This window comes from Quercus suber, unplaced genomic scaffold (genome assembly GCF_002906115.3).
Source record: "Quercus suber isolate HL8 unplaced genomic scaffold, Cork oak 2.0 scaffold_37, whole genome shotgun sequence".
Lineage (NCBI taxonomy): Eukaryota > Viridiplantae > Streptophyta > Magnoliopsida > Fagales > Fagaceae > Quercus > Quercus suber.
Genome location: NW_027069502.1, coordinates 1,825,094 through 1,852,032, shown reverse-complemented (window position 1 = coordinate 1,852,032; position 26,939 = coordinate 1,825,094). Strand labels below are relative to the sequence as shown.

The 26,939-nt window shown below is 35.6% G+C and overlaps 2 protein-coding genes across 5 annotated transcripts; both read right to left on the bottom strand.

Moving 5' to 3' along the window:
• Positions 1-9,927: 9,927 nt before the first annotated feature.
• Positions 9,928-16,775, bottom strand: LOC111988659 (two-component response regulator-like PRR37). 4 transcript variants are annotated; one of them, XM_024020443.2, is made up of 11 exons: positions 16,624-16,774; positions 15,114-15,571; positions 14,791-14,952; positions 14,527-14,660; positions 14,040-14,201; positions 12,862-13,045; positions 12,315-12,723; positions 12,195-12,222; positions 11,096-11,875; positions 10,554-10,627; positions 9,928-10,436 (listed from the first exon to the last, which is right to left on the bottom strand). In XM_024020443.2, the coding sequence occupies exons 2-11, from the start codon at positions 15,478-15,480 to the stop codon at positions 10,358-10,360; spliced, it is 2,379 nt and encodes a 792-aa protein (XP_023876211.1). In that variant the 5' UTR covers positions 15,481-15,571; positions 16,624-16,774; the 3' UTR covers positions 9,928-10,357. The 4 variants fall into 4 exon arrangements, with proteins under 4 accessions (XP_023876211.1, XP_023876210.1, XP_023876212.1 ...); XM_024020442.2 differs by having other exon boundaries at positions 16,629-16,774; XM_024020444.2 differs by having other exon boundaries at positions 12,315-12,693; positions 16,629-16,774.
• Positions 16,776-17,482: 707 nt separating this feature from the next.
• On the bottom strand, positions 17,483-22,710 carry LOC111988693 (protein ALP1-like). Its single transcript, XM_065770927.1, has 6 exons — positions 22,652-22,710; positions 22,522-22,566; positions 20,001-20,068; positions 18,443-18,996; positions 18,128-18,359; positions 17,483-18,049 (listed from the first exon to the last, which is right to left on the bottom strand). The coding sequence occupies exons 4-6, from the start codon at positions 18,983-18,985 to the stop codon at positions 17,598-17,600; spliced, it is 1,227 nt and encodes a 408-aa protein (XP_065626999.1). The 5' UTR covers positions 18,986-18,996; positions 20,001-20,068; positions 22,522-22,566; positions 22,652-22,710; the 3' UTR covers positions 17,483-17,597.
• Between the last annotated feature and the right edge of the window lie 4,229 nt (positions 22,711-26,939).

Here is a 26,939-nt window from a genome sequence, read left to right as displayed (position 1 = left end):
GTTGTCCAATGCGTAAGAGGAGCTAGCGAGCTTTACCCTTATTTTTAAGGGTACTGTTGAAGATTGCAGGTTAAAGTTTAATAATTTTTTTTTTCTTTTTTGGTAAACAGAAATTTCATTCCTTCCTTAGCCAAAATGCCTGCGTAATGGGCCAGGTTAAAGTTTAATTATGAGCTCTAATACACTATTTTCAAAGAAAAAAAATACAATTGCTAATAATTCATTGGTTAGCATGCATAAATTTATTGCAATCGTGTTTTTTTTTTTTTTTTTGATATATGCATATAGTTTGACTTTTTTATAATGCCCAATATTTTTTAATTGACCATTTAAAAAAAATTGATAAAATCTTTATGGAATATATAAAAAGTTGTAAAAAAAAATCAGTGACATTTTTCTTTTCTCATAAAAATTTTCTAAAAGTATTTACTAAATTAATACTCTTAGAGAAATGTTATGTCCACAATATATTTTCACAACAAATCCTAAATGGCAGGTTGTTATTAGTTGTTATGCATAATTAAAAAAGTAATTTAAGTTATGAATTCAAATTAGAACCAATAACAATTAACCACTTATGATTTGTTGTGAAAGTGTTATAAAAATATTGTTAAGTTATGAATTCAAATTAAAACCAATAACAATTAACTACTTATGATTTGTTGTGAAAGTGTTATAAAAATATTGTAGGCGTAACATTACTTCTCATACTCTTAGGGTATCCATTAAAATTTTTTTTTTTCCTCCTTCTGAAAAATTTATAAAAATAAAGTACTATTTAATAAAGCATTAAATACACTTTAATCACTATTTTGGGGCATTGGTTAACAAAATCCCAATTTTAAAGGGATTTTGTTTTCTAAAAATATTTGTCTTTTCTCGTAAAAAGTTTCTAAAAATATTTGCTAAATTAATACTTTTAGAGAAATGCTATGTCCACAATATATTTTCACAACACTTTCACAACAAATCCTAAATTACAAGTTGTTATTGGCTATTATGCTTAGGTAAAAAAGTAATTTAAGTAATTCAAATTAGAACTAACAACAATTTACCACTTATGATTTAAATTTATTACTTATGATTTGTTGTGAAAATGTTATAAAAATATTATGGACATAGTATTACTTCTCATACTCTTAGGGTATCCGTTATTTTTTATTTTTTATTTTTTTTCGTTTTGAAAAATGTATAAAAATGATAATACTACCCCCGTCCCATTTTTTTTGTCCTCTATTCCATTTTGAGATGTCCCAAAATATTGTCCTGTTTCTAAAAATAAAAGTCATTAATTTATTAATATTCCTATTATACCCCTATTAATTTACTAATTCAATTTTTTTATAAATTTTTTTAAGGGTAATTTTAGAAACTTATACATTTTTAAAAGATAGACAAGACAATAAATGATGTTCCCTTAAAAAGTTTGACTTTTCAAACAGGACAAAAAAAATGGGACGGAGGGAGTATTATTTAATAAAGCATTAAATACACTTTAATCACTATTTTGGGGCATTGGTTAACAAAATCCCAATTTTAATGGGAAGCAAATGAATTGTAACCTCACTCGTTACTTTCTATAAATTGATGTAATGTTACGTAAATAATATAATACTAATTAAATGGATGCTTTAATTATTTTCTTGTGATAACATTTTTGGCATCATCTCTCTTTCTAAAATGGATTTCAAAAGGTTAGCTTGAAGGGAGTGGGGGAAAGTGTGTACAACTGTACATGCTTACCATCAATCATGCATGTTGGGCTTTGTGGAGAGCCTAGTTTATTTTTGGCCTAGCCCATTATAACCTGTAAGTAAGATATAAAAGCCACTTTTATAATTAGGGTTTGTGACTACTATGTTGTTGTGTTTTAGAGAGAGAGAAAAACACTGTAGCCGCACTTTGTATTTTTTTCCCTGATAATAGTGAAATCCCTACAACTCCGTGGACGTAGGCAAATTGCCGAACCACGTAAATACTGTCTTGTGCGTGTGATTATTTTTCTTTGACGTGTGTTTTCTCTATTTTTTTGTCTCTCACAGGTTGGAATTTTGGTTAAATTCCTAACAACTGGTATCAGAGCCTAGGGTTAGGTTTGAGTGAGAGCAATGGCAGAGGAAGCAGGAAAGGCATCTGGAATAGAAAAGTTTGATGGCACAGACTTCGCGTATTGGAGGATGCAGATTGAAGATTATCTCTATGGGAGGAAATTGCATCTGCCTCTTTTGGGGACAAAACCTGAGGCGATGAAGGCTGATGAATGGGCTCTTCTTGACAGACAGGTACTAGGAGTTATCAGGTTAACTCTGTCTAGGTCTGTTGCACATAATGTTGTAAAGGAGAAGACCACAGCAGATCTGATGAAGGCTTTGTTTGGTATGTATGAAAAGCCGTCAGCAAACAACAAGGTGCATCTAATGAAGAAACTGTTCAATCTGAAGATGGCAGAGAACGCATCAGTAGCACAACATCTGAATGAATTTAACACTATTACAAATCAATTGTCGTCTGTAAAATTGATTTTGATGATGAGATTCGTGCTCTGATCGTTTTGGCTTCTTTGCCAAACAGTTGGGAGGCAATGAGGATGGCAGTAAGCAATTCTACAGGAAAGGAAAAACTCAAGTACAATGATATACGAGATTTAATTCTGGCTGAGGAGATTCGCAGAAGAGATGCAGGTGAAACCTCAGGATCTGGTTCTGCCCTAAACCTTGAGACAAGAGGCAGAGGTAATAACAGAAATTCAAATCGGGGCAGATCAAAATCCAGAAATTCTAATCAGAATAGAAGTAAGTCCAGATCAGGCCAACCAGTACAATGCTGGAATTGTGGGAAAATAGGTCACTTTAGGAACCAATGCAAAAGTCCTAAGAAGAAGAATGAAGATGATTCTGCTAATGCTGTAACAGAAGAGGTACATGATGCATTACTTCTTGCAGTAGACAGTCCACTTGATGATTGGGTTTTGGATTCAGGGCCTCGTTTCATACCACTCCACACCAAGAAATCATACAGAACTATGCTGCAGGTGATTTTGGTAAGGTGTATTTGGCTGATGGTTTAGCCTTGGATATTGTGGGTATGGGAGATGTCCGGATATTGTTACCCAATGGGTCTGTTTGGTTACTGGAGAAGGTTCGACATATTCCTGACCTGAGGAGGAATCTGATTTCTGTTGGACAACTTGATGATGAAGGGTATGCAATACTATTTGTTGGTGGTACTTGGAAGGTTACAAAGGGAGCTAGAGTATTGGCTCGTGGAAAGAAGACTGGCACTCTCTATATGACCTCAAGTCCAAGAGACACAATTGCAGTTGCTGATGCAAGTATTAATACAAGCCTATGGTACCGCAGACTTGGTCACATGAGTGAGAAAGGGATGAAGATGCTACTGTCAAAAGGAAAACTACCAAAATTGAAGTCCATTGATTTTGACATGTGTGAAAGCTGCATCTTAGGAAAGCAGAAAAAGGTAAGTTTCTTGAAAACTGGAAGACACCGAAGGCAGAAAAATTGGAGTTAGTACACACTGATTTGTGGGGGCCTTCTCCAGTTGCATCCCTTGGAGTTCAAGGTACTACATCACTTTCATTGATGACTCAAGCAGAAAGGTATGAGTTTATTTTCTGAAAAATAAATCTGACGTATTTGAAACTTTTAAGAAGTGGAAGGCATGGTTGAGACAGAAACAGGTTTGAAAGTAAAATGTTTGAGGTCAGATAATGGAAGGAGTACATAGATGGAGGGTTCAGTGAGTATTGTGCTGCACAGGGAATTAGGATGGAGAAGACCATTCCTGGGACACCACAGCAGAATGGTGTGGCTGAGCGCATGAACAGAACTCTCAATGAGCGTGCTAGGAGATGAGGTTGCATGCTGGACTACCAAAAACTTTCTGGGCTGATGCTGTTAGCACTGCAGCTTACCTGATAAACCGAGGGCCATCAGTTCCCATGGAGTTCAAACTTCCTGAGGAGGTTTGGAGCGGTAAAGAGGTAAAATTTTCCCATTTAAAAGTTTTTGGTTGTGTTTCTTATGTTCACATTGATTCTGATGCTCGTAGTAAACTTGATGCTAAGTCTAAAATATGTTTTTTCATTGGCTATGGTGATGAGAAATTTGGCTATAGGTTTTGGGATGAACAAAACAGGAAAATCATAGAAGTAGAAATGATATTTAATGAACAGGTTATGTACAAGGACAGGTCAACTGTAGTATCAAATATTGCAGAGATAGATCAAAAGAAATCTGAGTTTGTCAACTTAGATGGATTGACTGAAAGTACTGTCCAGAAAAGGGGTGAAGAAAATAAGGAGAATGCAGATTACAGGTAGATCAGAGTACACCTGTAGCTGAAGTCCGCAGATCTTCCAGGAACATTAGACCTCCACAGCGTTATTCACCCGCTTTAAATTATCTACTATTGACTGATGGTGGTGAGCCAGAGTGTTATGATGAAGCCTTGCAAGATGAAAATTCAAGCAAGTGGAGTTAGCCATGAAGGATGAGATGGATTCCTTGTTGGGGAATCAGACATGGGAACTGACTAAATTGCTAGTAGGAAAGAAGGCTTTGCACAACAAGTGGGTATACAGAATAAAGAATGAGCATGATGGTAGCAAACGTTACAAGGCTAGATTAGTTGTTAAAGGGTTCCAGCAAAAGGAAGGCATTGACTACACAGAGATATTTTCTCCAGTTGTGAAGATGTCAACAATTAGACTGGTGCTGGGAATGGTGGCTGCAAAAAACTTACATCTTGAGCAGTTAGATGTGAAGACAGCATTCCTTCATGGTGATTTGGAGGAAGACCTTTACATGATTCAGCCAGAAGGGTTTATTGTTCAGGGACAAGAGAATCTAGTCTGCAAACTGAGAAAGAGCTTGTATGGCCTAAAACAAGCTCCTAGACAGTGGTACAAGAAATTTGACAATTTTATGCATAAAATTGGGTTCAAGAGATGTGAAGCTGATCATTGTTGCTATGTTAAATTCTTTGACAATTCTTATATCATTTTACTGTTGTATGTGGATGATATGCTCATTGTAGGGTTTAGCATTGAGGAGATTAATAATCTGAAGAAGCAATTGTCAAAACAGTTTGCAATGAAGGATTTGGGAGCTGCAAAGCAAATCCTTGGTATGAGAATCATTAGAGACAAGACTAATGGTACATTGAAGCTTTCACAGTCAGAGTATGTGAAGAAAGTTCTCAGCAGGTTCAACATGAATGAATCTAAACCAGTGAGCACACCCTTGGGTAGTCATTTCAAACTGAGCAAAGAACAGTCACCGAAGACAGAAGAAGAAAGGGACCATATGAGCAAGGTGCCTTATGCCTCAGCTATTGGCAGCTTGATGTATGCTATGGTATGTACAAGGCCAGACATTGCACATGCAGTGGGAGTTGTGAGCAGATTCATGAGTAGGCCTGGAAAGCAGCATTGGGAGGCATCAAGTGGATTCTAGATATCTGAAGGGTTCATCAGATACATGTCTTTGCTTCACAGGTGCAAGTTTGAAACTGCAGGGTTATGTAGATGCTGATTTTGCTGGCGATATTGATAGTAGAAAGAGTACTACTGGGTTTGTATTTACTCTGGGTGGTACAGCTATATCATGGGCTTCAAATCTACAAAAGATTGTTACTTTGTCTACTACAGAAGCTGAGTATGTTGCAGCAACTGAAGCTGGAAAGGAGATGATTTGGCTACATGGTTTCTTAGATGAATTGGGTAAGAAGCAAGAGATGGGCATTCTACACAGTGACAGTCAGAGTGCAATCTTTCTTGCCAAAAATTCGGCTTTTCATTCAAAGTCGAAGCATATACAAACAAAATATCACTTTATCCGTTACCTTGTTGAAGATAAACTGGTAATACTTGAGAAGATTTGTGGATCTAAGAACCCAGCAGACATGTTGACTAAGGGTGTCACTATTGAGAAGCTGAAGCTGTGTGCAGCTTCAGTTGGCCTTCTAGCTTGAGGACAGGAGGATGAGTTGCAGGGATGAGGGATTGCTTTTGGAGGATAGCGGCTATGTTGATAATTGAACTAGTCTCCAAGTGGGAGATTTGTTGGGCTTTGTGGAGCCTAGTTTATTTTTGGCCTAGCCCATTATACCCTGTAAGTAGGATATAAAAGCCGCTTTTATAATTAGGGTTTGTGACTACAACTGTTGTTGTGTTTTAGAGAGAGAGAAAAACACTGTAGCCGCACTTTGTATTTTTTTCCCTAATAATAGTGAAATCCCTACAACTCCGTGGACGTAGGCAAATTGCCGAACCACGTAAATACTGTCTTGTGCATGTGATTATTTTTCTTTGACGTGTGTTTTCTCTATTTTTTTGTCTCTCACAGGTTGGAATTTTTAGTTAAATTCCTAACAATGCAAAGAATGGGCTCTATGCCTCTATAGACCATGAACTCAAAGTAGAAACTGTTACCATAATGAAGAACATGGTTGAGGTTTCCTTTTCACCAATAATGACTTTCGTGCGAGCTATGACTGTAGTCTAATTTACAGGGGAGGTCTGTGTACAATGTTGGAGCTTGAGGAGGGACCATCTTCTTGAAACTTTGAAATGCTTCAAGTTTTTCTTGAGGATAATTTTTTAGTGAAATACATGAATGACCCCCCCCCCCCCCCCCAAAAAAAATATATTCATTTGACCCCATATTATAAATAATTCTTTATCTCCTATGATCCTAGTTCCACCTTGAAATTTTGCAGGGCTAAGCGAGTCTCATGCTTATGTATAATGGCATGCTTGTGAATGAAGCTACATGAATTTGTTCAAAGTTAAGGTCAGGTGGATAGGTATTAACTTACTCGTAAAATCCAAGTTTAAGACCCCAACGCGTGTTAACCTTGCGGAATTAACAAATTTAATGATTAAATACACCAATTTGAAAAGTATCCAACAAATAAATATAAATAACCATAGCTATGCAATATACCAAATCAAGTAAAGCAATAAAGATAATTATACACAAATCTGGTTATTATTAGAAATATGTAATGATTGTCGTAATTCCTTTAGTTAGGTAGTTAGATAGTTAGTTAGTTAGTTAGTTAGTTGAAATTATAATGAGTTAGTTAAGATTTGAGCACATGTAACTTATTTTTTGCTAAGTATTTAACACATGACTTAATTTATATATTACACATGTTGAATTAACTAACCAATTATCTTGTCTCATGTAAGCCAATGAGATTAGAGATAGTCTCTTATAAATATATAATCCTAATTCAACATTAGATATAGAAAATCCACTTAATAAAGAACAGTTACAAACAATCAACAACTCACAAAACCTTTATGTAGTATTTGGTACAGGGGAATCCACATTACTCCTAGCATCCACATTACTCCTAGCATCCAGATTCCTAGGAACGTGATTCCTAGGAATCACATTCCTAAGAATGTAACTATTCCTATGTTTGGTTTATTCCCTAGAATCTTAAATGAATTATTTATTTTTTCCATTCTATCTTTAGATTTGAATGTGAACTACGAAGTCATTTAAAAAAAATGGTTAAAATTGTCAATTTATAAAAAATACAATTTTCTTTAAGCCTGGGAATCTGGATTCCCACCTGTTTTAAAAGGAATCCACATTTCTACTGAGAGGGGTTTAAGGGGGGAATCCAGATTCCCTTGGCATCTGATTCCCTAGCATGATTTGCAACCAAACATGAGAATCTTTAAACATTCCTAGGAATCTTAAAACATTACCCTGTACCAAACGCCACATTATAGCCTCTATGCAAGCTCAATAGTCCTAGCAACTCTAGAATCCGTATACAGTGATTTCCTCCATGAACTCCTCGCTTGCAAAAGTCAGAATCTCTAACACTTTAAGGAACCTCCATGAAGCTTTGACTGCAATGAACTTCACTGGAGACGTAGATCCGCGGTTTCAATATTTCAGTACTCATAGGTTCTAGATGACCATGATTAAAAACATAGGGAAGCAAAATCAAGCCAAGATCAAGAGCCAATGAAAATCAAGAGATGAGGATATGGAACCATGGAAGCTCAAGGCAAAGCTCTCTCTCATACGGGTTTAGCACAGAAAAGAAAGGCCGAACGAAAAAATAATGGGAGCTCAAACCTTGCTATGTTTGTTCAACCAAAATGTCTCCCTGTGAACAAAATGGCTGAGTAGCCCAAAACCCCAAGCTCTCTATTAATCTTTTAACGTTATAATGGAAAGGACATCAAATTAACAACCTAATAAGAAAATTTCGTTATAGCATTTGCTTAATCATCATAAATCAATATCACAATCTCCACTAATAAGGGTATTTGTCTTATTGAACCGTTGCCAAGTGCTGTATGAATTCTAAAATCCCACATCTTTCGGGTAAATTTCAACACACTGCCATTTTGCAAAAACGTCCTAGATGTTGTTCCATTATCTATTAATCGTCTGATATTCAACAAAATTTCATGTTATATCATCACTTATAAAGAGGATCAATACACCAAAGTTGGATTAATAGCCATAACTAAGGAGTTTTATTCATAGAGAGAGAGAGTCGAGGTAAGCATAAAAAGGTGTTTCGGGTTCTTAATACATTAGGATAATTGTTGAAGCTGGGAACATAAATATATAAATATATTAACTTATACGCTAGGGTTAGTGATATTTCAAGTAATAGTCTAAGTCATGCATATCCGAGTGAAATAGCTGTTCATGTCTCCCATCACCTGGCCTTTCTAGCATCCCATTCTTTTTTAAATTAATTGGTGAGTAATTCCATTTGTTCTAGCATCCTCCATACTATAATAATAGAAAGTAAGAGTATTAGCATCAGCAAATTCTAATTTTACTCTATTTTACCATTCTAAAAAGCCACTTTATCATAATACTATACCATTTTACAATACCTCCAGCATTCCAAAACTCTATTTTTATTAAAATATTATTTTTTAATCTTTCTTTATTATTTCTTTCAACTGTCAATTTTTTTAGACTTTGGCATGATTCTAAGTTTCCAACGGCCAAACCCATGGCCAAATCCCACGGCCAAAACCCATCACTGAGAGAGCCACCAACCTCTCTTTCTCCCTCAACCTCTAGCACCGACCAAACCCATCGACCAAAACCCACGCCGATCGCCGATCCACCTTAACTACCACCAACCCACAAAAACCATAACCACCAAACCAAGCCCATACCCACCGGCCAAACCCACGCCGATCGCCAATCCACCTTAATCGCCACCAACCCACAAAAACCACAACCACCAAACCAAGGAAGGATGGAACCCAGCCACCCACACCACCAAAAATGAAACCCATCCATTGATCCATAAAACCCATACCACCAAAAATGAAACTCAGTCACCGAAAATAAAACCCACACCACAGAAGATGAAACCCAGCCACCAATCCATGAGTCCCACGCCACATCTCCATGGTCCACCATGGAGGCTTGATTCAAGGGAAGATAGAGAGGAAAAAAAGATGATCATTGTGGATGATCCGTGGAGCTCCATTGGTGCTTACCCATAGGTTGATGATCACGATGGAGCTCATTGATTGTAAAGAAGAGGGAGAAAGAGAGAAAAGTTAACGAGAGACAAAAAGACAGAGAGAGATGGGAGACCGTGTGATGAGAGAGAAAAGCATAATAAAATAGCAATTCTAAAGAATAGAATTGCACTGTAGCACTATTGCAAAATTTTTTGCAATAATTGGTGTTTACAATTCCGAATATGAGAGGTTTTTGAGGGAAAAATGCTAATTGAAGCTTAGATATGGCATTTGCAAGTCCAAATGCTGATGCTCTAATTGATAATTTTCAAAAAGTTTAGGAGCACTTTGTTCTAGCATCCTCCATACTATAATAATAGAAAGTAATTGATAATTTTCAAGAAGCCTAGGAGCACAACTTTTTTCACATGCTGTGATTAGTAAATGATAAAAATGATATTATTAATAGATCCATGTGAAAATAATGTTACTCTAATCATAACCGACCTTATCAACAGTAGTGAAACTATTGTGACCCATTACTCCGAAGTTTTGAAAAACAAACCAAAAATGGAAAGACAGCACACCAACATGACACCTTTATATCTTAGAGAGGTTAACCCATGCAAGGGTAACCACTTTGTGGACACGTCAAATTTTACAACCACAAAATAAAGTCTGAAGCATGTTCTTAAAGTTTTATAATTAAATGTTTATTTTCACACAATATAGTACACCATTACCCACAAATCCTCAAGTGCAAATCCAACACCCCTTCTCTACTTTCACAGCTAGCGCTAGTCTCATGTGCATAAACGTAGAAGCATTCTCCGGAACAAGGGTTAGCAATCTGCACTCTAGCTCGTGTTATTGTGCACTGTCACAAGAATTATCCCCAGACATAGGGTCATAGCTCAGACAGTCTTCTCCTACTTTAGTGTCAGACCTGAAAGTAGAAACAAAATTAGAAATATTGTTTCACCCCAGTACTTTAACAATGAAAATTAGAAAAAGTACAAATGATAATGAATTCTAATTTGCATCCCAATATATGGTATCATACGATATCTGTCGAACAAATTGTCCCCGGATACGAGGCCGTTGTTCTGCCAGTTTTTTCCTGCTATGGTATCGAACCTGGAAAACAAGATACAAGGAAGACTAAGTTTTGTCTATTGTGGAATGAACTAGACTTAAATAAGGATAGCAATTATATAGAATGGAGAACTAAAATCCACGTTCTTCAAACACCTCATAGGATAAAAGTATGAAAATGGATTAATAGACCACTAGGTACCAAGGACCCAACATGTCAGGAGTTCTATATTTTATTCACCTAGGTATTATGAAAATGATTTTTTGTTATTCATATCCAGTAATCTTATTTAGAATTACAGGTGGACCTAGAGGATATAATTCAGTGTGATTAGGCACATGTAATACATCAGTCATGTTATCTATTATTATTGTTTTCAGCTCAGCCAGAATCATATATTATTCCAATCCATAAGCTCCATATGCTAAAAGTAGGAATTTTTTTTTTGCTCTGACAAGTTAACAGTAGGAAATAGTTAGTAAAACACATGCAGGGAAAAATGAGTTCACCTTTTTTTCAAAGCATCTCTCCTTCCTTTTCTGACGAAATTTGTTTAAGGCAGCCTCTCTATGTGCAACCCGCCCTTCATCTGCTCCACTTCCACTGTTTTTCCTGCTAATGCCACCAGCTCCACTGTTTCCAGCTGCCCCATTGTCACTTTCCACATTCGTTACTCCAGGATTCAAGGCAGTGCTGCTTCCATTCTGTCCATTGCTCCCATAATTACTTCCAGAGGCGCTTCCATTCACACTATAGTTTCCAGTATTACTTTCGACCGGTCCTCCTAACACATTTGATGATCCACATTGCTGAGCAGTTGCAGCCATGTTCTTCAGGGAGTGATCGTCATGGTCTGGTTGCAATTGTTGCTGCTGCATGTTGTGGACATGATGATGATAATGATGGTGGTGGTGATGGTGGTGCTGAACTTGGACCTGCTGTTGAGAACCTCTCGTTTGGGCTTGAGCCGTGTTTGCTCCCAAATCTGCTGCCTTCCCAGGTGTTACTTGCTGAGATGAACAAACAAAACCATTCTCCACAGGTTGGAACGCAGAAGAATGAAAAGATTTGAATGCTGATATGGATTCTGGCTTCTCGTTTAACACTTCAGTCTTTGGAATAGTACATTTATTGGTGGAGGCCACATCATTGTTGTTGCTACTCTCATTAGACTGCTGATTTGGAAGAGTGCCACTTGAATGAGAAGAAAAATTGTGCCTTGTTTCTGTATTCAGTGTGACTGAGCTATTATCAAGTGGAGAACAGCTTCCTACATTCCCTGTGTGAGCCTGATTAAAAGTGGGAACAACATTAGACATGCCCAGAAATGGAGTTTTGGCTCTTTTTCCCCAGTATTTTATCAGCAGCTGCTTGCCAATCACTGTGAGCCACATTATGATACAGAGGATACTCTAATCATTTCACTGAAAAGATAGGGGAATTTCTGTAAAACACCAGTTTCCTTTTATTCTTATATTAGCCGCACACCCATCCACATCACAATGTGGTGCACAATAATTGGGAGCAGACTGCAATTGCACTGATTAAAGAAAAGGTTATATCCAACAATAGAAGGCACTTGCTGGCTAAGTTTCTACAAAATTTTACCCTATTAGCAGAAGAGGCAGTGTTGTATCTGCGCAGGGAAGAAGGAAAAAAAGAGTAAGATATTTGTTCAAATATAATGTATTAACAGCACTAACATTATTTCTGCAAGCTCCCTCTTACTTTGAGAATGCTGACAGGTCCGAATGTCTTAGAACATTGCGATCATCATGTGCAACATTTCCAACATCTTCTCTCAGCCTCTTCAGAGTTAGTTCAAGGGATGGCAGTTCTCTAGAATCACAATTTGCTTCAATTTTTGAGATATCAGAGAGGCTATTTGGAGTGGTAAAGTCTCTGCTTTCGGCATGTTGTTTAGTAAAATTGACAGTTTCATCAGCTACATTGGGAGATTGATTTCTTGGTTTGCTGGTTACATTCTCACTGCTGTGCTCCAGCTGACTACCATCAAATGGCTTCCTATCTACTTCAGGCAAGTTATTCTGCCTTCTGCTTGTCAGATGGATAGATAACATCTCATGTTGACATTCACCGGGCAAATCTGGATTTTTAGATACACCTATTTCCAGATCTTTACCCAATACAATATTTTCCAAAAAAAATAAGACACAGATAGCAGTATGACGCAGATAGCAGTATTAAACTAGTGAAAACTCCAACCAAAAATAATGTCAGCAAGGGTGAAAAGATGGATATCATTAAGGCATACCAAGTTTCTGGTCCTGCTCTGGGTACTCTTTTGGCTCAGTAATATGCACCCACCTGTTGCTAGATTTTTCAGGCTTTGTATGAATCACCTGGGCACGGGTGCTATCAGGAGCATCATCCATTTGATCTGGAGGCGATATTGGTTGGGGGCTTTCAACATCAGCTGCCCTTTTGGTCCATGAACTCTGCAAAATAAGATCATTAGTATGCTTAACTTTTGTCAGCGTTGGTGTTCAGAAACCTTTGTTTCTCATATGCTAATCTCAATCTTCTTAAGAATTTGCTATTGAGTGTTATAGTGTTGGAAAAGATAATAGAAGCTCATACAACACATTTCCTATCACACCAAGAAGCAAGACTAATGCCAAGATCTATGACAATCAGATGATGCCAAAATTAGAGTTAGAAATGATGTTGAAGATTATCAATTAAATAGTTATCTTCAATAAATTTGTCATGGCAACTGGCACAAACCAAGTCATTAAGGAATTTTATCCTGTATGCTGTGACAATTCTTATTCTACTGCTTCCCACTGATAATGATGAGGTATGGAAGGTCGGACAAGGAGATATTATGTTGTATCTGTGCCCTGATTGCATTGTGAAGGCAGCTACTGAGAGAAGGTTTTAAACAAGGCATTTTATATTCCATGAAGATCCAGAAGAAGAGGTCTACTCTCCGCTTTTGAGCAATGGCAGTCCCAAAGTGCAAGAAGCATAAGATTTTCAACTGTTATTCTAAATGTCTCTACATTATTGCTTTAGATAGGCATTTATTTTATTTTTAGGGTTCAGGGCACTTTTTTTTTTTTTTTTGGGAATCAGGGTTCGGGGCACTTAGACATTCCTCTCAAGTGCATACCATATCCATAACTTGTAGTAATGCAATACCCCTTCAAAATTATTTATTTTCTTTTATTTTGAGAATAACACCCTTCAAATTTAAAAACACATAATCAGGGAGGCTTGTTATAATTTGTTGATATCATTATACGATTTTGCTTCAATGGTCTCTGCTATAAGAAATTCTCAAAACAAGGAAAATAAACTACATAAAATGGAATAAGATTTCAACATTACGCACCATTGTACCATTATGCTTTCATAAGTAAAAGGAGTTGAAATTCAAAAGTAACATGTCAAAGAAGATATAATTTAAAATAATCTATAAATCATCACCTGAGTTCCACTTCCATTGTCACTCCCATCTCGAATACTTTGACCATTACTTCCGTTATCACGCTCATCACTGCTGCCAGTATTGTTGTCAGACTCATCATTACTTTTTGATTTTGCAGATTTTCTAGTCTGTGTCCCACTTTCACTCCCACTGCCACTGGACTGAGAAATGGTGATAGAAAAAAAACCAGGTTGAGTAAGGAATTTCAACACTAATTGCCCTAGAGTGAATGGCATAGTAATAATTGATTAAACCTATCATCCAAAATCGACTGTAAAACCAACTATGCCATCAATCTAGATACATATTGATAATTTAATACTAGAAAATTGGTGCATTAGTACTGTCAAGGAAGGGACTAATGTAGTAAGCTCTAAGCAACCATGTCCACTAAAATATCTAAGTACACACTGGTATAGCCCTGAGGTAAATGGTCACATAAATCCACAACAAACAACTGTGACTGAAGCAAAAGTAGCAACTCACACTGTGGCATCTCCTCCAAACATGCTGCCAGAGGTTTTTAAGTTCATTCTTCCGAATAGGTTTCACTAAAAAATCAACTGCACCCTTTGATAGACACTTAAAGACTATCCCCATGGAATCATGAGATGACATCACTGCACACATATCTCATCAGGTGTGATAACCAAAAGCAGCAAATCAACACTATTTATAACAAAACAAGCCTTACATTTTCATCAGTAAAAAAGATAGAAATGGCTAGAAATGCTATTAAATAACACTTACTGATCACGGGAATATTCTTGAGAGATTTGTGTCTCATGATCTTACATAAAAGACCTATTCCAGATATTAAAGGCATGACTACCTCTGTTAGGATAAGATCGATTTGATTAGTTGGATTTTCTAAGATTTTCCATGCTTGAAGACCATTAGCAACAGCAGTAACTGCAAAGACCAGATTAACAATTAAGAAGTGCAAAGGAAAAACCAGTGTTAGGATTTAAAGACAACTTCAAAGGGCTTTTATCAGAAGTTAGGAAAAATAAGTTCTCCATCAACAGGCAATACAAAGACCTTTTCAGCACCATGGAAAAGATTTTACTAACCTTCGTAACTGCAATTCCGTAGCAGAGCACTGACAACCTGGCGCGTAGAATCATCATATTCCACCAGAAGAACCTTCAAAGATCTAATAGGAAGAAACCTCTCCCAACATACCACAGGCCCTTGAGGTTGAGGTTGAGGTTGCAGTATCTGCAACCCATCATGGACCTGAATCGGCCCTCTAGGCCCATTGCTTACATCTTCAGTTACCTCATTAATTCTTGACTCATCTTCCTCTGATGATCCCAAACCTTGCCCTTCACCCACTACTCCAGTATTCACTTGCTTTTGCTCAAAACACATATGGATATTTTGTTCCACCAACCCTCTACTCCAAGCATTATCATTATTCACAGGAATGGCCCCCATCGAACAGATTCAAATAGACTAGTGATGACGAATGCATACCCTCATATGCTGAACCACGAAACTCATACATATCGACTTTGAAAATCAACCTCTGCAAACCAAAAAGTAATAATCCTTTAAATTCAATCTAAAACCTGAAATAAGATTTATAACAAGTTCCATCATAGAATATCCCTGAAAAAGTGTAAAGATTTAGAATCACACTCTTGCATCATAAATCTAATGAAAAATCAACATAACTCACTAAACCCACTAGCACCCTCTTTTATTAGATCAGAACTCCTAGAACTATACCCCACACCTTATAATCCCCAGAAAAGAAATTTATGATACAACCAAAGCAAAGCCAATCAATCTGTCACAAAAATCTTAGGTTTGCTTTATCCAAAATTTACACACAAATCTACAAGAAAATTTTAAATAACACAGTACTGATTTCCAACAGTTAGCTAGCTAAAAATAACAAAATCAAAAAAAGGGATATTCAACCACTGAAAACCACAACCCCTTGGCCCAATCTGAGCCACAAAAAAAACCTTTATATGAAATCATCATCTATAGCATATCCAAGAAAATTTTAAGCCAACCTAATTCAAATCACTCTGCCACCACCAAAATCCCCTCCAAAACTTATTAAACACCTAAAATTAGTCTTACCCTGTACAGAAATTAAGCCCAACAGATAATAACAATAAATAGTAAATACACATAGATATGTTCAAGCAATCCAAGAGAACATTTGCACTGAAAAACTAAACAGATAAAATCCACACACAGATGTTTAACTCTGATAACCAAAAATTAAAACTAGGAGCAACAATCATCCTATTTTATACTCCCAACAAAACAGAGCAAATTGTAACCCAAAAAAAATCTCAAAATCAAATCTTGTGGGTTTCCACTTTCCAAAAAAAAAGCTTATCTAAATTAAAAGTCTACTCCTTTATCAACTCCTAAGTTCAGAGCCAAAAATCCCCAAATTTCTACTAGTTTCCCAGTTTCTCGGCTCCCAAACAGAGCATTATATAATATTAAAAAAAAAAAAAAAAATCTTATAACTCAAACCCCAAAAAAAATAAAAATAAAAAAAATTAATATAAAAAAAAAAAAAAAAAAACAACAACAACAACAACAGATCAGAACCTCACCAATCTGGCTTCAAAAGCCAGTTAACGCATGATTTTCGAAACGAATGAAATCAAAAACGAAAGTTTCTAAACGCTTTAGGGCTTTAAGAAGAAAAAAGCTTGACCGGTTAAGAAAAAACTTTTAGAGAGAGAAGGAGAGAGAGAGAGAGGGGTTTGGAGAGGAGAAGATATTATTGTGGGGGGTGGTGACGTGGCAGAAATGGAGGCTGGAGGGCTCCAAACGACACGTGGGAGGTGTCGGGGGCCATCCGACGTGGACAGAATCAGGACCATCCGATATTGTCCAGCTAGGATGGAGAAAATCAAAAGCTCGATCGCTGCTCGAGAGAGAGAGTGCGCGCGCGAATCCGACACGATCTTTTCCTGATCCGGGGCTCACCACGTGGCGCTTATGTATCGGTAAATGGAAATTTCAATTTTAGATTTAGGGCATGTTTGGATAAGCTGTTTTAAAATGTGCGTTTTAAAAACTAGCGTTTTTAAAACGTGTGTTTTAAAAACTTCATTTTAAAAGCCACAAATAAGTGTTTGGCAAAAATGTGAAAAAATGCGTTTTTTATTTTTAAAGTCATATTAAGCGTTTGGATAAGCTGTTTTAAAAATAGCTGTTTTGAGTGTAAATTCCAAAAAAAGATTTAACTATTTTTTGAAGGTTATATTGTCATTTTTCTTGTGATCAGTGTTTTTTTATTATTGAAAATATGTAATTAAGCTTAACAATTACATTAATAATAACAACAATAATGATGTTTTTGTTGTTGAAATTCATGGAGAGAAGTTTATCAAATTTAAAATATTAAAAACATCTCATCAAGAAAAAGATATTAAAATGATTAGGAAAATAATTATATTAAAATGTTAATTGCCAACATTATCAATACTAGACAATCCATTATAATAATAAAAAAAGCTCTTATCCAAAAAAAATTAAAAACCAAAGCACCAAAACAGAAATAATAAAAATATTGTTTACAACCCACAAATAGATCGAGCTATTTTGTCACGAACAAATTTCATCTCTTCATCTTGTATATTTTCAACGTTTGCCTGTCTGCTACTACCTTCTCCACTACTATTGCTTCTTGGTCTGTCCAAGTCATGTTCATCCCAATTGAATCCCTCATATTCCCTATCATGTTTTCTAATAAAATTATGCAAAACACAAGTAGCAATTATAATGTTTCTTTGGTGCTTAATGTCATAAGGTGGCATTTGCTTCAAAATTTTCCATTTATTCTTCCACACTCCAAAAGTTCGCTCAATTGCACTTCTAAGTGATGAGTGAACATAATTAAACCTCTCTTCTATGTGATTCCCTCGACCAGCTCGTCGAAAATCTGAAAGATGATACCTCTGTCCCTTATAAGGTGGCAAATATCCTTTCCTTAAGGGGTATCCAGCATCAACTAAATAATATTTTCCTAATAAAAGAAAAAAAATGTAAGATGTATATAAATAATATCCTTCATACATATTTAATATATAAAAATTTTATATACCTGGTGGTGGTTTTGGAAAGTTGACAGATTGTCGACGGATAGCATCTAAGAAAATACGTGTATCATGTGCTGCACCCTCCCATCCAGCCATAACAAATGTGAAAAGTAAATCAAAATCGCATGTTGCCATCACATTAAAAGATGTCACACCCTTTCTATTATAATATGGAGCTTTCTTGTCGTCTCCAACAACAACTTGGATATGTGTACCGTCAATGGCACCAATGCAGTCCTAAAATAGAATATAAATTTTAGTTACTTAGGAAATAATCCTAACAAATATTAGAAACAAATTAGAATGTATGAAATGAATACCTGAAAGTGTGGCATGTACAATGGATTCTTCTGTATATGTCTTGGAACTACACTAAATGTAGGGTCAGAAGGCTTGAAGATATCCATTGACATTATGTTAAGGTGCTTCAGAACTCTATGAAAATGTCTGTGTATAGTCTCACCAGAATGTTGGAATCTTTCTTGAACCATCCTATAACAAGCTCCTTGTCCAAGTATCATTAAACATATACCTACTGACTCTTCAAGCCTAATATGCCTTGTGTGCTGAAGTCCATATGTATGTTGTAAAACATTACACAATTGAAGGAAAACATGTGGCTTCATTCTAAACATTTTGTAACATTTCGTTTCATTACCCGTCAAACAATCCATCAACCACATATAACCAGTTTGTTCAGAATCTCTACAAGGTTGTTTATCAATATATTTCATATAATATGTCACTACAACATGACATCCAGCAACAGCAAGATCATATAATTCCTCATCATCATATTCATCATTTTCCACATCGAAAGACTGATCTTCATCACTATTATCAATATGATCATCGTAATCCATAGGAATATCACCTAAAATATTATAGCAATAAATTAGATAAATCACAATAAATTACAATAAATTAGATAATAACTAGATAAATCAAATTTGGGCTTTAAGTAGGTCACATGCTAGGCTACTAGTACTAGCCCCATCTCAAATGCCTCAATCATTGATGTTTAATGACACAACACAAACTTCAAACTTTGTGGTCACAGTTGAGTCCAATTTCAAAGCCCAAAAACATCACAAGCATATGGTCAAAGTCACATATGCCATCAAAATGGACCATGCTATGGTCCTATCAAAAGGGACCCAAATGGGCCAAAAAGGGCTTAAAATGCTCCCCCAATTAAGAACAAAGCTCAAAGGAAGAGCTGAACTTCTCCCAAAACTCCACGGCTATAAACATAGAACTATAAGGAAACAGTGGTACAAAGTTGCTGACATGGAATATTATTTCCATCTTCCCACTTATTGAAATAAAGGTCCTAGTTCCACCATCTCAATGGTTTATACAAATGTCAAATGTGACTTTGACCATAAGAAATTACTATATTAAAGCATATATGGGTACATCCCCAAACGGATCACTTAAGCATTGGCTTGCTTTTTTAGCATCCGTACCTCCACTTGGTTTCAGCACTTACATCATCTCAAATGCAAAACACAGGTTAAGCTTATCTTTTCATTTACACTTATGTCCCTACAAACATAGAACTATAAGGAAACAGTGGTACAAAGTTGCTGACATGGATTCATATACCTCTGAAGAGGAGTAAGAAGATAAAGTGAAGAATTTACAGATAAATTCATACTAGACTTAATTATATCAATTGTCCACTTGTTGGCTGTCTTGGACCTACATAAAGTCAAAAGCCTATAGCACAATCATTGTTTAAAAGAATCAGATATAATAGCAAATTAAAGTAGAGAGTTCCAATCTCCCCAGTAAACCAGTCAAACTGCCCTAAAGAAAATCAAAGTTCTGCAAAACAAAGAATCTAAGAGCAGAAAGTAGGATCAGACACAATACCAGCCCAGACAAGCCCTGCAATGACAGAGTAAACTTGTGATTGAAGTTGTAATCCCTGGTCAAGAGGTCTGCATAAAAGTGAAGATTTAAACACAACCAAAATTAGCTAGGGTGCAGTCCATTTTAGCTACATCAACTGTTATACCAGTTTAGCTCAAGTACTGCAGATTTAAATATATCACTATCCTTTTAATTTCTATGCACTTAAAGGACCTTGTCCATAGGAAACTCAATGAAATCTAACCCAATGTCAAAGCATCCTAAATCTACCAATTATGTAACAATCATCAATCACTCTCCCTCTTTCTATAACAACATTAGGTAGTGATGCAGCGGAACCAAAACAGTATCAACCAAACAAACAGCATCAAAATTTACATCTCTCTCTTATTAAAACAATAAATTATTCAAAGGATAAAACAATAAATTATTCAAAACATCTCTCTCTTCCATAAAACATTATTCAAAGGATAAAACATAAAACACCCTAAGTGCCAAAGTAGTGACCTCCCTAACAGCCACATTATTCAAAGGATAAAAAAATAAAACATTAAACATCTCTCTTCCATAAAACATTATTCATAGGATAAAACATAAAACACTCTAAGTGCCAAAGTAGTGCCCTCCTAACAATCTTGCCTCCTCTTGTAGAAACTGAAGTTGTAAATATGGTTCTTCCATCACAACAAACATCTCTCTCTTCTCTCGTTTTTGAAAAATACGTGCTGCCATGAGGTAGAGTTCAGAACCCTTCTCAATGCCATCTAAGGTGCACACACGTTCCATGACATTACGAATGGTACTACTTGGCTCCACTGAAAAAACTGAGTTCCTTAACTCCACAACATCACAAATACGACTAAGCTGTTGTGTCAACTGTAATGCCGTTCCTCCTTTCTTCCCTTTGCTCAGTGTGGATGATGGTAAAACTCGCTTCTTTCCTTTGTTTGGGGTTGGGTTAGGTGGTTGTGTAAGGTTAGGAGTCTCATCTTCATGAACGTCATCATCATCATTTGGAGAAGATGAGTCAGCAGAAGTATCACCTAACCCCTCCTTAGGTGTCTCAAGATCATCTGGTAACACACCTGAAGTGGGGGCCCATGCTAAATCTCCTGTGGCCGCAATGTCCTTAAACATAATGTCTAATAAGTCAACATTCTCCAAACCTTTCTCTCGAAATTTTGCAGCTTCAGGAACCTCCTACAATTTTGAATATTTTCATTAATAACTCAAATAGTATGGTTTATCTACTAATACAAAATATGTACAATGGGTTATACAAAACATACCATTAGTTTCCTCTCCCACCACTCATCAATTGCAGCTATTGTTCCTTTGGCTGCATCCCATCCCAATCCAGTTTCACTTCCCTTCAACTTATTCCAAAGTACCCAATCTTTCTTCAAACTATCCCATTTATGCTTATACTTCGCCCTAGGATATTCCTTTCCAGTTTTCTTTTCAAAAGTTGCTATAATATTTGCCCAACCCTTTTTACTAAAGTGGGTATTAGGTCGATTACCCTTAAATACTTCATCCACACAAGCTTCACAAAAGATAGTCGTTACTCTTAATGGCCATTGAACTCTAACATTTGAGCTATTTTGGGATTGTTTGGTGTTGGGATTTGAATTCTCCTTGTTCTTAACCATCTAAACAAAATATAGGTTTATTAATAACAATGTTCAACCAAATATGTAAAAATTGAAAGCTAAAATAACAATGTTCAACCAAATTTGTTGTTTCTCATTGTTTTTGTAGATGGGCATGCGTGAACCAATCTTTGTTTTTTATTCTTTTTTTTGGCTGAATCGTAAAATTGAAAAGAAACAACAACACAATAAACTAGCTGCCCAAAGCAAAAGGCAAAAACAAAAGACATAAGAACAAACAAAATTACTTACAGCCTCTTTGAGTGCACTAAGCTAGAAACACAATGAGGAGGATTCCATAGACAAATTATAAAAAAAAAAAAAAAAAAAAAAAAAAAAAAAAGGTTCTCTCCTCATCAATTTCACGATATTCACTTATTTCTTCTCTGTTATTGCTCAGTTGCTCTCTCCGATTGCTGTCGATTGTTCTGCATCACGATTTCCAGGTAAACATTCTACATTACCCATCTCTGTANCAATACTACTAAAAACCCAGAATATAAAATCTGACATAATTTCATGAACTATTGATTAATTTTTTTAATTTTATCAGTATATTAATGACAAGTGATTATTTTACATCAGAACAACAACCTGAAATTTTCCATCAAACCCATCTATCTGATTTTTTTTTTTTTTACCTTCACAACCAGTAAATAAACAGCAACAACAACAACAACCTGAAATATCCTTCAAACCCATATACTTTTCAACAAGAAAAAACGAATCCCATCCAATCCAAATGGTTTTGATCAACCTCATATGTCTGAAATTGTTTTTAAAACTTCACAACCGGTAAAGAAACAACAGAGAACGCTTCTGAGAGAGCAACTGAGCAATAACAGAGATGGGTAATGTAGAATGTTTACCTGGAAATCGTGATGCAGAACAATGACAGCAATCGGAGAGAGCAACTGAGCAATAACAGAGAAGAAATAAGTGAATATCGTGAAATTGATGAGGAGAGAACTAAGACTGATGAGATATGAGAATGTTTACCTGGAAATCGTGATGCAGAACAACGACGCCAATCGGAGAGAGCAACTGAGCAATAACAGAGAAGACAGAAGTGAATATCGTGAAATTGATGCAGAGAGAACCAAGACTGATGAGATATATATATATATATGGAGAAGGGATAGGCTGGGATTTCGGTAAAAAATTTCCTGAACCGCGCGATACAATTAGCGGCAACCCAATCGTCCCAACCGCGCGATGCTAAAAAAGCAGTAGAAAATTTCATTTTCGGAATCGCGAAAATCTACGGAATTGAAAACGCAATCCCGCAGATATCGCCTCGCCAAATGCAATCCCAAAATCGCGATTCGCGAAACTGCCGTTCTGTGCAATGTTAACGCCTAAACAAACGGGCCCTGGAAGATATGTTTTCCAGTTTTCCGTTTAGAAAAAAGGGAGCATAACATCTTTCTTTCTTTCTTTTTTTTTTCTTTTTTTTACTTTCGACGAGTAGAAAATGAAGTGGGAAAAAAAAAGGGCCCCTTAAAGAAAAAATTAAACATATTTTTGTTTGTTTGTTACTTTTGATGAAAATTAAATCTTTACCACCACCTCTTATGACTTTCTGTTTCAGAAAAATTAAACGTTTTTTTTTCTTCTTCTTCATTTCAATTAATTTAATATAGCCAAGTTGCCACCTAATCATTACTAATGGGTGCCCACTGTCAACTCCCAATCAGCCACCCATTGACGTTAACGTTTCTTTTTTTTTCTTTTCTTTTTTTAAAGAAAATTTTATAAACACATGTGAGGTTTGGACTACAATTTTTCGTGTTTGTGCCAATCTGAAAAAATAGAAGCCAATGTTCAAGTCTAGTTGTGTGTGTTTGAGAGAGAGAGAGAGATGCCGATACCCATTGCCGAGCTATATATGCGTACAACATTATAAAGTGGCACTGTTTTAGCACAAGCATTGGGGCTTTCATTGGCACCAATTCCGTAAAAGAAGACCGGGATGCTTTTTGTAGATGTGAGGGAGAACGAAAGTGACACTAGGTCACTACCAGAGGACATTAGTATTGAATTGCATCACAAACTCTTCAGAAATTAAAGACCCATTTGGTATGTGTGTTTAAATAATAATTTTCAGTTTTTTTGAAAATATGTATAGATGAAAAAGTATGTGAAAATACGTGTAATGTTATTTAAAAACTAAAAACATATGTTTGAACTCACGTACCAAATGGGGTCTAATGGTACGTTTAGATTGAGGGGAATGAGGGGAGTAAAGTAAAGTAAAATAGAATTAGCCAAAAAGTAGTTTATTTTCACTCAATTTTACTATACTCTTCTTCACTTCCTCTCAACCCAAACAAACCATGAGAGAAATAAAATCCATAACGTACAGCATGTGTGCTGTGACATCCCTAGCTAGGTGCACTAAATAATTTCTCCCAGAGAAGTCCACGTTAAACTTCAGAAATACAGTACTGTGTGTTAATACTTCGCCATTTTATACATATTGCTGAATAGCAATAGCATTAAAACCAAAGTATTCTTACCGCCCGAATAATGTTGCTACACTGAATGGAAGCTTAATTAACCCTCACCCATAATAGATATACTTATGTGGAAACTATCATGGGAGCCCACTCCCAACTAATTATGACAAATTCACGCATGAGATAAGTCATAGTTAAAGTGTCACAGCCTTTTGTGTTGTAGTGTAGCTATTGGAATTTACATTTTTAGACTAGTTTTTGTATTTTGTAGATTGCTTACATTTTTTAATATTTATTACATGTGATTCTGTAAATCCTTAGAATTAGTTTGATGGTTATATGGTTACCTATTATATATAAGAGTGCGTAATGATGTAATTAGCACATAATAATATTAGTAAGTTTCTTTATTACTCTCACTAATTTTTTTATAGTACCCAAATGAGATGCCATGCGATTGAGGATGTGAAAATTTTGGTGCCCCTACAAATGTTGTAAGTCATATGATCTTTGTGTAGTTAGGATCCGTTTGGGATTCATTTATTTTGCTGAAATTGAAATTTTTTTACTGAAAGTAATTCAAATAAAGGTAAAAGTTAGTTGTAGTATAATAAGACTCATAAATAGTACCACAAAATGTAGTGAGACCCATAAATAGTAGTAAAAATAAGTTGAATAGTAAAATAAGTTAGAAAAAAATAATTTTTGCCAACTTATGATTGAAATAAAATTATTTTTATATAGGTAAAATATTGAAAAAAAATGAAAAACTCGATTGGTGTTGTGTTTGATCGATTAGAATTCTTTTTTTTTTTTTTTTTTTTTTACAATTTGATATTTATGAGTTTAATTTCTAGTGTGGTCCACAGAAAATAATTGGTTTTATTTCAAATTTTATTTTTTACATCTTAATTATTTACTTATCATTTTAATTAATTATTTCTTACTACTAATAATGATGAAATATAATTTTCTAAAAATATATATATATATATATATATTATATATATATTATTAATAATAAAAAAAGCAAAATTTATAAGAAAGAATGAATTTAAGTATTTAATGATCATTATTTTAGAACCGTTATTATAAACTCTTTTACCATCCTTGTAATTGATTCCCCAGCCCCCCCCAAAAAAGAAAAAGAAAAACCATCTTGTACTTCTCCCCCTTTTTATTATCATTTTTTTTTGTATGTGACCAAATTGCCTAGATCTACTTTGGTCTTCATTTCTTTGCGCTTTTGTCGGCCTTGTGGCTGTGCTGTGGGTCCTTAAAGTTTTTCTTCACCGTTGAAATTTATTGACTATCCCGATTGATCAAAAAAGAAGATTAAAGAACCAAGAAAAAAAAAAACAGCAAAATACCATCCTTATCTAGAAAGAAAGATGCGCTCTTGTCGCCAAAAGTTTTCAAGAGGATTTTTTGAGAGCCTACTTCTTTATTTTTCTTTTTAAGCAAAATAATTTTATTCAGTTGTGTCTAGCAGCGGTGGAATTTGGAGAAAGGGATACCACTTTCAATAAGTCTCCCGGTTATCATATTCTAGTGAATTGAGACCACACTTTCCAACTATTAATTAACTCTAGAGAATAAGAACAGAGGAAAAGAGATAGACAAAAATTTCGACGGGCATGCACGGTTTAGACTTAAGTGCGTGCGTGGTTCATGTCTAGACTTACGTGCATGGTTAATGTTAGTAGGACTTTTAAGTTGAGTTGGGGGACAGAGAACATTCACGACGAAAATGTCCAATTCCTTCTGTTATCAAAGAGAATACGAATGAAAGAAGAGAGGCATCTCTACCTCATATTTTAAGTTTTCAAGTCACATCACTTCTTTGTTATATCTTTGTACATAACACCACTAAGGTACGAGAGATTGTATAAGTGGTTGAATCTGGACCTTACACGTGGAGTGGCTATGACAAAGGGAAGATGAAACATTGGTTAAGAGATTTTCTCTTGGTATATGCTAAAGGCGTGATTGCCTTGGAAGGAATTGGGATTTGCACTTGACATGGTACTCAAGCACTCACCAAAAAGAGAGATAGTGATTTTCTAAAGTTAGAAGTTATGAAGACACCCATTATTGGTCGAATGCATGGTGGGCCACCTCAGAGACACATTTATCCATCACAGTATTCCTAATGTCCCTCTCAATGTCCAAGACTTGTCTCCCAAGTAGTGGCAAAGTCACCTAGCTACGGGTCCCAGTGCCATGTTAGCGCAGTTCTTATCCTCTAGTCAGCAGATAATATCACAGCTGTGAAAAGGTCCAAAATAGAAATGATGACTTGACACCTGTCCTTGTATTCAGCCATATTCCTTAGAATATAAGAGGAACGTGCAGCTATGTAATTAGGGCAAAAATCGAAGTAGATATTTTAAGAAGAGAGTAGAGATTTGGTGGGAAAGAAAAACAACTTGATTGTAAGGAATTGGTCTCTTTCCACACATAATACAAGATGAGCAAAGCAAGAATGTAAGCTCAAACCATGGTTTTTTTATCAATTCTTTAGGGTTTTCCACATACATCCTATGTTTCTTTAGTTATCAATTACTTCTTCTTATTTAAATGTGTCTTTTTCATGTCCTATCATCAATTTCTTTTTCTTGTTCAAGTGTCATGTTAAAGCTGGCATCTTTTCAAGCTTTCTCATGTATATACTGTTAGATAACTTATTTTACTTCTCTATCTAAGCTTAAATCTAACTTGAATGTACAATCTTCAAATCATATCTCTCAAAATTCAATTCACAGCTCTTTTTGCACCGAATGCAAATTTTTACTTAATCACCACCTATATATATATGGTTGTCAAAA

Coding starts and splice junctions, on each gene's coding strand:
- LOC111988693 (XM_065770927.1), bottom strand. CDS start 18,985: ATGGATTACGATGATCATATTGATAATAGTGATGAAGATCAGTCTTTC. Junction 18,360..18,442: donor TGTACATGCCACACTTTCAG/GTATTCATTTCA, acceptor ATTCTATTTTAG/GACTGCATTGGTGCCATTGA. Junction 18,050..18,127: donor CTTTCCAAAACCACCACCAG/GTATATAAAATT, acceptor TTCTTTTATTAG/GAAAATATTATTTAGTTGAT.
- LOC111988659 (XM_024020443.2), bottom strand. CDS start 15,480: ATGGGGGCCATTCCTGTGAATAATGATAATGCTTGGAGTAGAGGGTTG. Junction 12,724..12,861: donor AGAGCAGGACCAGAAACTTG/GTATGCCTTAAT, acceptor TATTGGGTAAAG/ATCTGGAAATAGGTGTATCT. Junction 10,628..11,095: donor AGAGATGCTTTGAAAAAAAG/GTGAACTCATTT, acceptor CTTGTTTTCCAG/GTTCGATACCATAGCAGGAA.